Source organism: Pelophylax lessonae (assembly GCF_965119305.1).
Source record: "Pelophylax lessonae genome assembly, chromosome: 3".
In the NCBI taxonomy this organism is placed as follows: Eukaryota; Metazoa; Chordata; class Amphibia; order Anura; family Ranidae; genus Pelophylax; species Pelophylax lessonae.
Window position 1 is genome coordinate 323379333 of NC_138770.1, and position 14481 is coordinate 323393813.

General features: G+C 35.5%; 1 protein-coding gene across 1 annotated transcript in view; it reads right to left on the reverse strand.

The window, feature by feature from the left end:
- Window positions 1-8862: 8862 nt before the first annotated feature.
- CSMD1 (CUB and Sushi multiple domains 1) overlaps window positions 8863-14481 on the reverse strand; it is a 2644830-nt gene continuing 2639211 nt past the window's right edge. Inside the window, exon 70 of the mRNA XM_082250071.1 lies at window positions 8863-10457. Coding sequence (XP_082106197.1) covers window positions 10298-10457 — 160 coding nt within the window. The 3' untranslated portion in view covers window positions 8863-10297. The remainder of the gene's footprint in view (window positions 10458-14481) is intronic.

Sequence of the window (14481 nt, forward strand, 5' to 3'; positions counted from 1 at the left end):
CATAAATAAGTACAATTTAAGGTTGGAATTGTACTTGAGCACATACTGTACACATTTTATAACAAATATAACAAATTAAAAAGCAACAAAAGAAATATCATATGCACTAACCACTTCATCACTGATCTCCAATTTGGGAGTAGTTCTAGAAAAAGAAACTGCATGCAAATGAAAACAGGTGACAATTTATCCTTTAAAAGACTTGACACATAGTAAAAGGAAGTACTTAACATGTACATAAAAGTATGTTAGAATAGAATTCTGCTTAAAAAAAGGGCCGGCAGAATACAGTAGTTTGACAGGTTTCTGTTTGGAAAATTATTATAGCTAATGTGTATATAAACTTGTGGGAAAAATTGGCTATTTGTAACTTCACATTCCAAGATTAATGGATCCCTGACATGTCACAATATGCAGCAGCAGTATCATTTTTCAAAAACTGAAGAAAAAAAAAAAACTGTTCTATTCATCATCAAAAAAGGGAAATTCTAGACACAGTCTCCCAGGGCCTGCCTGAGAAAAGCATGCTGGGAGAGTGGGGTTTGAGTCTGCTCCAGATAAGAGGTAATAATTTCCTCTCTCAATTATCACTCAGAATGTAAACTGTAACTGTTTTGGAGTCACTGAGAGTGAGAGACAGCTGCAGGGAGGTTAACTGTTCTAGACACAAACATAAAAGCTACCATGCAGGCACCAGGATTCACATGATTTTTTCATTTCTTGATGAACAACTAAGTCCAGAAAATAGGTCCTGACCCGTGAGTGTGCCTGACCAAAGACTAAGGAGATAGAAAGATAAAGACATTCTTTCGTGAGATACTAAGTGGTCTTTTTATCAATTTTTTCACTGAAGATTCACACAAAAATCAAGAGTCACCGTTTTCACCCAAGATTTACTGTATGAATTTAGTGTAAAAGTTGGGTAAATCTTAGTGAAAACATTTAAAATAGACCCTAAGAGGGAATAAATATCCATAAGTGTTACACTTACTCTTTACTTAGCATGTGTGCTTTTACAATGAAGAATATATCTGTCACTAGGTCTACTTTACCTTTCCAATAAAATGGACAGTATAAACATCAGTTAGTATAATGATCACATTTAAAGGCATGGTTAGGTTAAAGGCATGGCAAGGCAAAGCTTTTCATTATGTTTTTATATGTATGAGTAGTAGAGAGATGAACACATTTCCAAGAATAAAAAGTCTTCATGATCTTCAGTTGTGACAATATATGTCAGCCTGAGATTTTAATGATTTGGACTTATGTGGATGGATAACAGTAGTATCTAACTAGTTTTGGAAACTATAACAAATTAAAATTGTTGAAATATAAAGAAAATTCAGTACTTCTTTTTTGGTTTACAATTCTGTATTTTTTCTACGTAAATCAACTGTGAACACTTGGTTCTCCCCTAAGTACCTTACTCTTCAAAAAATCCATTGATGATTATCCCTTACACAAATGCTGGCTTCACATATGATGTATAGATACACAGGCAATGCTGGTGTTGCTAACACTATAGCAAGCAATGGCAATTTTCTTTTTCTAGACAAGAGGTATTAATGCCAGATATGTCACTAATAACTTGCAAGAGAGTCACAGTTGACACTTGAATGAGTTGACATTTGAATTAGCGTTTGGCTAGTACACTATAATAACATATGTATCTTAACCAAAAATAATAAAAAACGACTAAATTTACTGTACATATGCAGATATTTTTAGATTCCAGTATATTTAGAATGTTTTCTGATGAGTGAAGTAAAGGAGAGTTTTTTTTTTTTATTTCAAAGTTTCACATAATCCTAATCTTTGAAGTGTACAAAGATTAAATATACCACATTTATTAAAATCCACAAACTTATAGATGCTTCATATATACTTTACTTTTAGGAAATTGATAAATCTGATCAAGCCATCATATTTGAAAAAAAAAAAAAAAAAATGTTGGACTAATTGTAGTCTAATTATTCAATGCGCTTTTAAAGTACTCCTGTAGGGGAGCGATGTCACAGGAAGCAAAGTGATACCACAGGTGCATAGTAGCATAAATTGTCCTGTATTACATCCCTGATCTACCTCCACAGCATCAAATGTTGCTATGTAAATACCAACTTTTCAGAACTTTGATATTTGTATATGGCAGATATTGCCTCCACCTACCTCAGTGTAATAGTGCTTAGGCCTGGCAATTTGTGCCCATATGACAGGAGGAATAAACTTGTGCAACCCATACCCCAAAGTTCCGGTTCCTGTGGAGTGTGCAGCAGCTGATCAGGGCATCAAGCAGGAGAACCAATGGACACATGCTTGAAGGTCAGTTTGCTTTCCATGATCATGTGGCAAATTCAAAATTCAAAAGTAAACTTGTCCTAGAGAAAAAGTGATAAGCTAAAGAAAATTCTGGGCAGTAGGTAATGTAAAGAGCTGTTACAATGACCCTTCTGATAGCCTGCCAGGATCTTCCAAATCACTTCTACTTCTCGGGCATAGAGTATACCAAAATCTTTGCAGATAAGCATTTTTGGAAAATCAGCATTTCCAAAGGCATTTCGGGGAGCTCCAGTGGCACTGTTAAAAGTTATGATCTGTGCCCAAACATATAAGGAAACTTGCTTTTTATATACTCATATGTGTGCTGCCTAATCACTTTTTACGGAAGCAAATTTTAACTTTACAATATATTAAGAAGGTTCAGAAGATAAAATCCACAGCTGAGTTTAATAACAATGTAAAATGTTATGACACTGACTGGGAACTGTGGAAAAATGTAATTTAATACTTGAGTAGAGCTGTGACTGACTGGGTATTTTTTCTCCTCCTCTTTCTCCCCCCCCCCCCCACACACACACACACACTTCTATACACTATTAGTAAGAATTTTTACTGTTAAGATCCCTAACTTCAATTTATGTAAAATTCAACAGAAGAAAGAGATACTATGTCAGTGTATGATGAGACATGTTCTTCATTTTGCAGAGTATTTCATTTTGTATTTTTGCCACAAATGCTACCTCCCTTTTCAATATCTAGGATATGCACAATTTTCAGGATACAGTATCTCACAAAAATGAGTACCCCTCACATTTTTGTAAATATTTTATTATATCTTTCATGTGACAACACTGAAGAAATGACACTTTGCTACAATGTAAAGTAGTGAGTGTACAGCTTGTATAACAGTGTAAATTTTCTGTCCCCTCAAAATAACTCAACACACAGCCATTAATGTCTAAACCGCTGGCAATAAAAGTGAGTAAACCCCTAAGTGAACAAGTCCAAATTGGGCCCAATTAGCCATTTTCCCTCCCCATGTGACTCGTTAGTGTTACAAGGTCTCAGGTGTGAATGGGGAGCAGTTGTGTTAAATTTGGTGTTATTGCTACTGGTCACAAGAAGTTGAACATGGCACCTCATGGCAAATAACTCTCTTAGGATCTGAAAAAAAAAATTGTTGCTCTACATGAATATGGCCTAAACTATAGGAAGATTGCCAAGACCCTAAAACTGAGCTGCAGCACGGTGGCCATGACCATACAGCAGTTTGACAGGACAGGTTCCATTCAGAACAGGCCTCACCATGGTCGACCAAAGAAGTTGAGTGCATGTGCCCACCTTCATATCCAGAGGTTGTCTTGGGAAATAGACATATGAGTGCTACCAGCCATGTTGCAGAGGTTGAAGGGGTGGGGGGGTCAGCCTGTCAGGGCTCAGAACATACGCTGCAAACTGCATCAAATTGGTCTGCATGGCTGTCATCCCAGAAAGAATTCTCTTCTAAAGATAGTGCACAAGAAAGCCCACAAACAGTTTGATGAAGACAGCAGACTAGGGACATGGATTACTGGAACCATGTCCTGTGGTCTGATGAGACCAGGATAAACTTATTTTGTTCAGGTGGTGTCAAGCGTGTGTGGCGGCCACCAGGTGAGGAGTACAAAGACAAGTGTGTCTTGCCTACAGTCAAGCATGGTGGTGGGAGTGTCATGGTCTGGGGCTGAATGAGTGCTGCTGTCACCGGGGAGCTACAGTTCATTGAGGGAACCATGAATGCCAACATGTACTGTAACATACTGAAGCAGAGCATGATCCCCTCCCTTTGGAGACTTGGCCACAGGGCAATATTCCAACATGATAAGGACCCCAAACAAACCTCCAATACGACCACTTGCTAAAGATGTTGAGTGTAAAGGTGATGGACTGGCCAAGCATGTCTCTAGACCTAAACCCTATTGAGCATCTGTGGGGCATCCTCAAACCGAAGGTGGAGGAGCACAAGGTCTCTAACATCCACCAGCTCAATGATGTCATTATGCAGGAGTGGAAGAAGGCTCCAATGGCAACCTGTGAAGCTCTGGTGAACTCCATTCCCATGAGGGTTAAGGCAGTGCTGGAAAATAATGGTGGCCACACAAAATATTCATGGGGAGGGAAAATGGCGAATTGGGCCCAATTTGGACATTTTAACTTAGGGGTGTACTTACTTTTGCTGCCAGCGGTTTAGACATTAATGGCTTTGTGTTAAGTTAATTTGAGGGGACAGAAAATTTACACTGTTATACAAGCTGTACACTCACTTCTACAGTGTAGCAAAGTGCCATTTCTTCAGTGCTGTTAACTTATATAGTACAATTTACATAAAAAAGAAAAGTAATGATTTGGTTCCTCATTGAGAATGCTAACTAACACTTAATTTAGCGTGTTACTTTTTCACTAGTACATATAGATATGTATCAGAACTGTCTATATGAACCAAAGACACCAACAAGAATTTTCAAATATTTAAAAATTTAGAATTACATTTTTTCATCTAATTTTAGGATTTGGATGGCAAGGCTTAAAGCTCTTACATAAGTGTAAACATAAGATTATCTCCCTGAGATAACCTTTGTTTCTAGGCAGCTGTCTTTAAGTACACATTTTGAATAATTAAAACAATTACCAAAACCCAAATCAATAAATCTAAAATAGTTATATCCTGGTGAGTGTTCTATGTTTTCAAATTACTGAAACCATTATGTTTTATCATCTATAAACTATTTTATACATTCACTTTACAACTTATATTTTGGGTGTACTTTGTCTTGCATTCATATTCCAGAAAACCTCTAAGCTTTTCTTAGCATATGTATTTATGTGTATTCTTTATTCATAATTATATTTAGATATTTGCATGACAAGGTTCAATTGACAGTTTAAACCTAAGGATGTTGACTGGATGGTGGGCAGTGTAGGTCTAGCTATAAACAGAAAAAATAGGCAATGAACTGCTATTTAGATGTTGATGAACTACAGTCTGACAATCTATGACTAAAGGGTTAATAAGATCTGGATTCTTGGTTACATTTTGATTTATGCATTGCAGGGAAAGCATTGCTTCACTGATACTACTTGTAGAGTGTTTTGAGACCTTGGAGCACAGATTCTTCTGATACGTTTTATTAGTATCAATCATCAAATCATTGGAAAGTTTCCTACTGATTTGAATAAACTTGCATCTAATATTTAGGGCCCTGGATGAGACTTAAAGGCTATCTCCACTTTCAAGACAATGTTACACCTTACACGAATATTTAGGGTGTAACATGTAACATGGTGCCAAGCGGATTTACCCAATCCCAAAATTGCCAACCCCCCCTTCCCCCGATAGCCTCTAATGGTTCTTCTACCAAGCAAATTTCAGATTTAAAATGCATTCAGCTGTGTAGGGCTCCACTCACATCATTCCTACAGAGATTGACAAATGAGTCAACTACAGATCCTATCTTCTACCATGGCATATTTCCTAATGGAACACAAGTGTCCACTGATACCTCCTCCAGGTCTGTAACTGAAAGTTCTTACCTCTGTGCAGACTTAGAGCTGGAGTCTGCAGGAGCCTGGCATGGCACTTGCCATGCTTTGCAGGTTAATTTGCCAAAAATAATAAATGCACTTTTTTTCTGCAAAAATATGTGCATTTATTATTATTGTTATTATTTTTTTAGCCTTTAAATTAATCCTAAACAACATGCACCTAGAGATTTAAAGCAAACTGGATAAAGTTAAATAAACTCTAAGGATGTGAATAACAATTGCAAAATTCCTGCTATTTCCCTAGCTGTTTGACCAAAGAGAGTCAGAATGACATAATTCTGTTGGCACAGCAATAATTTTAATTTACATGCATTCCCCCCAAAGAATGCTAACTACCATATACATGTCTAGGCATAGGTGAAGGTCTTCATTGAAAAGTATGAGCAGGAAAAGACACATCAGTAGGTATAAGTAAACTAAAATGTGTTATCCTTTTTACGGCATTGTTCTTAAATAGTCATACAAACATTTTAGTTTCAATGGACCTTAAAGCATACCTGTCACTTTTTAAGTACTGTAAACTATTTTTCCTTCAGTTTCAAATAAATATACTAGGTATCTATATATTTTTTTTACCTAAACATCTGCTTCTCATCACAGGAAGCACTAAAGGCAAAGCTGTGCTGGCAGTTGCCCTTCTCAGCCAAATTACACATTTATTCATTCTGCATGGACTGAAAAATTCCCTTACTAGAAGCAAAAGCTTAATATAAAGTTTCAATCACAGCATGGCTAGGAAGGTTTTTGTATATTTCTTCTATTCCATATAGCCCCCGCTTGCCTTTTTCAGTCCATGCAGAGTAAATAAATTATTATTCCTACTGGAATGAGAAAAAAACAACAACATATTTTTGTGTTTTTTCCCTGATACTTTTCTTCTCAGTGTATTTTATTAGTGGTGTCTTTAATCAGTATCTGCCTGTTGAACCAGAAGCTTATTATAAAATTACTACTTTCACCTGCACAAAATATAGTGAACGAAAACAGAAGCTGAACATATTATTTAACATGTTTTTTATTCCAACATATTATATATATACTGTATATATATATATATATATATATATATATATATATATATATATATATATATTAGATGATTCATAAGACATAAAAGTTGCAGGTTCTCAAAGAGGTTGGTTTACTAAATGAGTATAAGCTGCTCACTTACAGAGTGAATGTTCATTAGCTCAGTAAATGATGTGAAGCTCTGCTAACTTCAAAAATAATTTATGTGTATATGAAAATCCTGTTTTTTTAATTTACCAGTACATGATTGAGTATTTTTTACAGAGTGAATTTTCACAACATTCACTAAACTAAGTGAAAATGTCCATTAAAATTGAACATGCTCTACTTAAATAATAAATCAACCCCAAACTGTCCACAAGGAAAGCATCTGTGTTGCTTATAGCCATCAATCAAAGTTTCAGATGTAGATTTTGTAGTACAAGTTATAAAATTAAAGAAAAATAATCAACACAGAAAATTTCCTCTTAGGCACTTTTTAAACAGGGTCCAAGTGAGTCCAAAAGGGAACTATGCCAGCTAAATATGTATACTGGAAGTCATCAGGAATAGCCCGTTTTGACAATGCTAATTTAGCAAAACTGTATTTAAAAATCTTCCAGGCTATCCAAAAGGCACTTATATCACTACTGAATGCACTAAATTATTTTGTTGTTCATGTGTCATCTGAAAAAAAGGCATCCCACAAAATGTTTTACAAGTTTAAGCATTCATGCTGGGAATAAAGATGTTAGACAATTCTTTCATTTTGGCCATACATTTATCGTATAAAATTGAGTCTCTCATCAAAAAAGAAAAACAAATCTTTATCTTGCTATGACTCCATGTTAGGTTTATATATTCTGCGGTTGAGCTGCAGTATTTTTTGTGTGTGGTTTAGCAATGCAGCATTCAGGTGGTTCAGTATGTAAACTATAAGAATTCGAGTAGTTCAGAATGTAAACTATAACATAACAAGAAAAATGGAAAATCTAGGTAGACCTATGTTACATACAATTTACAGAAAATACAAATTTGGAAGATACAGCAAAAAGTATAGTTTGAACATTTTGCAATAAAAGGGGTCTGTGTAACTGACAGGAGGAGGAAGATGTCAGAGGAATTTCTATGCAATATGCAATAATATACACTATTTTTTTTATTATATTGAGAACAAAGTAAACTTGTTGTATTCAATACTCTGCTTTAAATTGAATCTGTGAATACAGATGTATGGAAGCTGCCATTGCTAGCTCCTTTTAAAGGTGTAGGCTCCAGATCTGTCATCCTGGCCTTTTTAATTGGGGATAAACAGAATTGAAAGTTTTTATTTCCCTAAAAAAAAATCATAAATCTAAAAATGTTGACCAAACATTTGGGGAAAATGCATTGAAGTCAACAAGAAAGGTGATATCTATTGAGGTTTTAAGGGGTTAAAGGGTCCCTGAGTTTAATAAGCTCCTTCATGGCTTAATTGTTTTACATTTTTTTCACAGAAAAAGACTCTGTAAAAAAAATACAAAATCACAATGCATACGTGATAATCAAATACACAAAAAAGGGGAAAAAACATATTACGTGAAATAAACGAAAACACCCTAAATACAACCCTCTCTCAAACAAAAACACACACTCTAAATAAAAAGAAAATTCTACATAACCAGCTTAATGAGTTTCTGCTTTGGAACCATTTTTCTGACATTGAAATTGGTAATTTTGTGGAGAGAACAATTTGCCAAAATCTCTTCCCTTATGGAACGGATATGGAGAATGGTACATGATGCTTTTAAGACTTCACTGTCTCCATGCTTGTTGGAGGTAACTGATTCACTAGGCAGTGAACTTTAATTCAATACATTTGGGTTAAAATTGTTTCCTTATTAAACAAATTCCTTATTAAATTTCCTTATTAAACAAATAAAAATAAAAGATGCCATAATAGCATATTTCCAAAGTTATATCTGGGGGTAGAGAAGACAATCATAGGTGAACAATGACAGCTACCATATTTCTATCCTCACAGGTTCACTTTAAATTTGTCCCCTTGCATTTGGTAAGAATACTATACAAGAAATACAGGCAAGAGAATAATCCAGCAAGATGCATTGCTCTCGCAATTCCCACAGGAATTACAGAACACTTCCAATTGTTCTAAATTAAATTTGTTAGAAACTACTGTACTACTAATGATATTGCCTCATACAATTTTAAACTTGAGAGGAATCATGCCAGAGTTTCCACCTAACAATTTGGAAGCAACATGTATTTTGGGAGTTTCCACATCCTTTTGTGATCCAGTTCCGACCCAACATGTGACAGAAGGAATGTTCATCGCTGTGACCAAAAAAACAACAACATTTTTTTGGAGGCATATATTAAATAGCAAATTAACTTTCCAAATATATATTTCTCTTGTGTGTAAGTGTAAATGAACTACTATTCACAATTTTCCAAACACTTGTTGTTTAATTGTATAATACAAATGTTTAATGTCAACCCTGTTTTTCTTTATTTATTTTTATAAGAAAATAAGACATAAAATATATATTGTACAAAAATTGACTGCTGCTTTTGGACATGATATCAGGTGTGGTTTATGAAGATGAGAGCCTGCATTAAATTGCACAGAAACAAAGTTGCCTAGTTTCCTTTTTGATTTTTTTTTTTTGTGTTAAAAAATTATGTAATTTAATGAATGCTGGAATAATGAAACTTGGTGTCTAGTAAAATGGGTGTCAAATGAAAATGAGTTTAAACAACTGAACATTGTCATTATAAACCCTGTTTTTGTTGATGGGATGAAACTCACTCATTTCAAACATACTAGTGCAAAAAATTGTGCAGTAATATTTTGCAACACCAACTGAATGGAAAGATTAACAAACCACTCAGCGCACAAACAGTGTCTAATAAATCTGGTTCCTTTTAACCGTCACATAGTGTCACTTATTTCATGGTAAAGCATTTAATGTATGTGCAACCATACAGAAGGTTGTCCCCTCCTTCCAGTGTGTGTCTTCTCCAGGACATTCACTTTTGTTGGGATACTAAAAAATATACGCATTCTGATGATCTCACACATCAAAGTAGCTGAGGATTTATCCAAGTGCCCAAGATATTGCAGTGAAAGGCATCCAAATAACAACTGATATGACTTATTTGTCTTCCTGAAGTATTCCTCCATGGCAAGCAGATTGAAGACAGACATTGTAATCCTCTTTTAAAGAAAGGAACATTCTTCATGTGATCTTCAGAAGACTCAACTCATTCAATGAGCATCAAAGATGTATCTACCGTTTGCTGACATATGGTGTTAGAGTTTGCAGCAGCAAAGCCAGAAGTAGTAGAGATATTGGTTTAGGGCACCAATGGAATTTCAGTTTGTCCTTCAGAGGTATGGCTATGAATAAGTCTTAATAGACTCCAAAGGCTATACCACTGTGCATACTGTGTTTAGTGTTGTGTCAAATCTAACAGCTTTTGCCTCTGTGGGTTTTAAGTTTGTATCATACATTGGGTTTTCAAATGACGCTTGTCCATTGCTATTTTCATGACCAGCATATCCATTGTATTGCACTTTGGGTCTTGCTCTAAAAAAACAACAAAAACAAAAAATTAATATCTATAGCCAATAAATGAAACAAGACCCAGACAACTGTGTTAAATATGCTCAGTTATGTATAATAAATATAAAAGACTAAATAAAGCTCAATGTTTTTATTTAGTTTTGGATAGAGTAAGGATGAAACTTATGCAATGTGGGAATATTTACTAAAGGCATATAAGTGGTTTACTTTGCTACGGCAACTTTCTCATGGTTTTTTGAATGTAGTAAAAATTAATTTTGTACAGAGTGCCTAATCATGATCAAGGAAAAGAAACAGAATTATGCTTGCTTGCACATGATTGGATGATGAAAGTCAACAGCGCTGCACCTCATTCACTAAGCCAAGGGAGAATTCCCTTGCAAAGTACACATCCTATCTACCTTTAGTAAATCAACTGCACAGAAATTTAAAGGATAATATGTGATGATTTATTAGAAAGCAAACGTAGGTAATATCTCTTCTCTGCTCCACTAAAATGATCTTTTTTTTTGCCCTTCCTGTATTTTTGGAGAATTTAATTTTAAACTTCTATCTAGTATGCAGACCTTCATAAAATTTGACAACGTTTCTAACCATTGTTTTATGCTTTTTTTTTTTTTTTTTAGTGTACCCATAACCAAAACTGTTGTCTTTAGATAGATAGATATATTATAATTATAACCTGATCATTTTTATTGCTGTCTGAGTTCCCAGTGGGGAGATTCACATTCCTTATTGGTCCCGGTGACCATTATAATTGAAAAATGGGGACATTTTTTTCCAGCTAAAACTGGTTTTCCTCTTACTTTCTGTTGTGTCTCTGGGACAGAATGGTTAAGGAAATCTCCCCAACAGGACATAAACAGCTGAAAATAAAACAGAGAGGGTTTTTCCCCCTTTCTTACACTTAAAAAAAAAAAAAAGGTTTGGCTTTATATACAATTTAAAATGTAACTTTATTTTGTTCCAACTGGTAGTATCTTTTGTGTCCTCTAAAAATATATGCACTCTGCCTGTTATCTTGTGTGTAGTTTTAAACAGATGTCTTTGAAATTCTCACACAGACACAATAACATTCTATTAGCCAAACTGGCTTACAACTAACAAAGGTGTTGGATTATTTCAGTGTCCAAGTATCTTTATTTAATAAGACGCTTCAAGGACTACTTTAACATTTAAAATTTTAAAAGAAAGTGTTATATGTGTTACTTTTTCTCTTAAAATTATTGCCATACTGTATGGTAGGCTAAATGCATTATCTTACACTAATTGCAAATACATGCATACAGTATAATACTAAAACCATATATTTCTTCACTCTAAAAGCAAAATACATTTTATAAAAAAAATAATTCTTTTCATTTTTATCAGATTAAAGTTTGCTCCTAATTAATGTCCATATAACTGCAAATTTTTCCAATGTATTTGCCATTAAAATATTTTTTATTATTATAGTGGTTGTAGTGATTGTTGTAATCAGCCACTAATTGTTGATTTCATAACCTTTTCCAATGATGGGTATTATTTATGAGATTTATCTTTATATCTGTATATTTTTTATTAAAGTTATTGAGGAATTATTATGTTTTAAAAGAGGAACCAGCAGACAATAGATAACCATGGATACAGTTTCAATAATATACAAGGTATATAAAGCTTTATATAAACATTTTCATTGTAATAAATCAGACAATATGCAAATACTATCAGAGCTCAGTCTAATTGTTTTGGAGATTTTGTTATTTTGTATTAAAATTTGTTAACTCTTGAAATGTTAATGTCTTCTGGTGAATAACAGTTAACCAGTCATCGGTTAGTAGCAGCACAGGCCTTAAACAGTGCAGTAATATTTTGAGCATTGTAAAAAATTCTTCTACTGATGCAGGCCGGTAATGGCAAAACCCATATCCTGTTAGTTTTAAAATAGTGTTTTAATATAAAGGGACATTATTTAGCAGAGGTTTAAAAATTCAGTAACTGCGTAAAAACACATTATTCCATTGCATCTAATTTCTTATTTATTTACTGTTGTGTTAAGTAGAATATTTTTGACTGGTTATCATAAGTTACTGTCATTTTTGTTCGTTTTTGAGAAACATAAACATCACCCTCGCAGGGGACAACATATAATACACAATACAACTCAAAGTATGTGCGTGGGTGGCTCACCCCTGTACTTCAATGTAAAGTAACAGAACAAAGAAACATCCTCATAAGGCTGACATGGCCTGTCCACCTCTCCACTAGATTAAGAAAGCAGACAAAAAAATGAACTCTTAATGAGAAACATCAGACACGTGTGCCGTAGAGTCTTCATTAACCCATTTTCCCCAAACTTTGTTAAATTTCTTCAGGCACATCTCTTATAGTAAGTATCCTTATAGAAGGGTAATGAAGTTTACCAGCTTCATCCAGGTAGAAACTGTTGGAGGAGTAGGCATTTTCCATGCCAGGGTTATTGTCTTCCTGGCATAAAATAGAAAAAGTCCCCAGCAACATCTGTTCCGCCACCATAGGAGCCAGGTCCTCAACCAGACTCAGTAGGCAGACCCATAGAGAAGGGGAAATGTCCCATCCGGAGACCCTTTGCATGACACAAATCACTGATTCACAGTATTGTGTGATTACAGGGCATAATCAGAAGATGTGTAGGAAGTCACCCCTGGGGTGGGAGCATCCCCAACAATCAGATGGCTCATTTGGGACCATTTTATGCACACTGTATGGCGTATAGTAGGCATGGTGCACTATTTTAAATTGGATAAGACAGTCTCTGAGGGAGACAAGTTGGATTAAGATCGGGGATATCTGCTAGCCATTTATTCTGGAGAGCTGCCAACTCTGTGAGGGTAACTGAGCATGAATGGTTGTAGGGGACTGACTGACAAAGATTTTGTAAAGCAGTCAGTCCCGATCATTAAAAAAAAAAGGAGTAGACCATCAGCGTACAGGGCCACCCTTTCCGCCAGCCAGCAAAAATGAGGGCCTTTAAACTCCTAGGAATTGCAGAGAGACTCCGCTATCGGTTCCATAGCGATGGCGTAGAGAGCTAGGGAGAGAGGCAGCCTTGCCTCATGCCTCTATGCAGTGAAAAGGGTTCAGATAAGCAACTTCACGAATTAATAGATGCTGTGGGGTGTTTGTACAAGGTGCATAGCCATTAAATGAAGATGAGCAGAAATCTCATATGTCTCAGGACTTCCTACAGATAAACCCATTTAACTGTATTGAAAGCTTTTTCTATATCTAGGCATGTTACTACCCATGTGCCCTGGTTGTTGTGGCAGTCATGGATATTAGTAAAGTGTCTACAGATATTTATGTCTGTGGATTTACCGAACATAAAACCCATTTGATCTGAGTCTATGACCGTGGGAAGGATGCTATTTAGTCTACGTGTAAGAAACTTAGTTAGTATTTTGAAATAAGGCTATTGGCCTATATGAGACACAGGAATATGGATCTTTTGGGCTTTTGTGGATCAAAATGATATGAGCTGCACTCATGGAGGAGGGGAGGATATTATTAGCCAGACAACCCGTAAAAAAAACAGCTAACTGAGGAGCCAACTGTGCACTGAGCCAGCATGTGTCTTGTAAAATTCCATTCGGAAGGCTGTCTGGGTCTGGGGCCTTACCACTCGGGAAAGAATTGATGATCAAAAGAACCTCCTCTTGAGCAATGGGTCATACTAAGAAATCTCTCTCTGTATCGGAGAGCCAGCGCAAGGATACAGAATCCAGAAGAGGGTGCATATCAAAAAGGTTGTGGTCTGGAGACAAAGAAGAGGGGTAGAGATGACTAAGTATGTCCTAAAAAGAGGTAATCGCCAACCCCCCCTCTGTTTTTATTTCGGGGACAATGGTGAGTGGGGTGTCATGCTGCACGAAAAGGGCAAGGAAACTCCCATTATGATCCCTATGCTTATAAAGGGTTATAAGATCCAGTCTCATGACCTCAATCATATGTAAATTGAGATATCTCTTAGCTGCCATAAGGCCATCAAAATATTTGTGGGAGGGGTCAA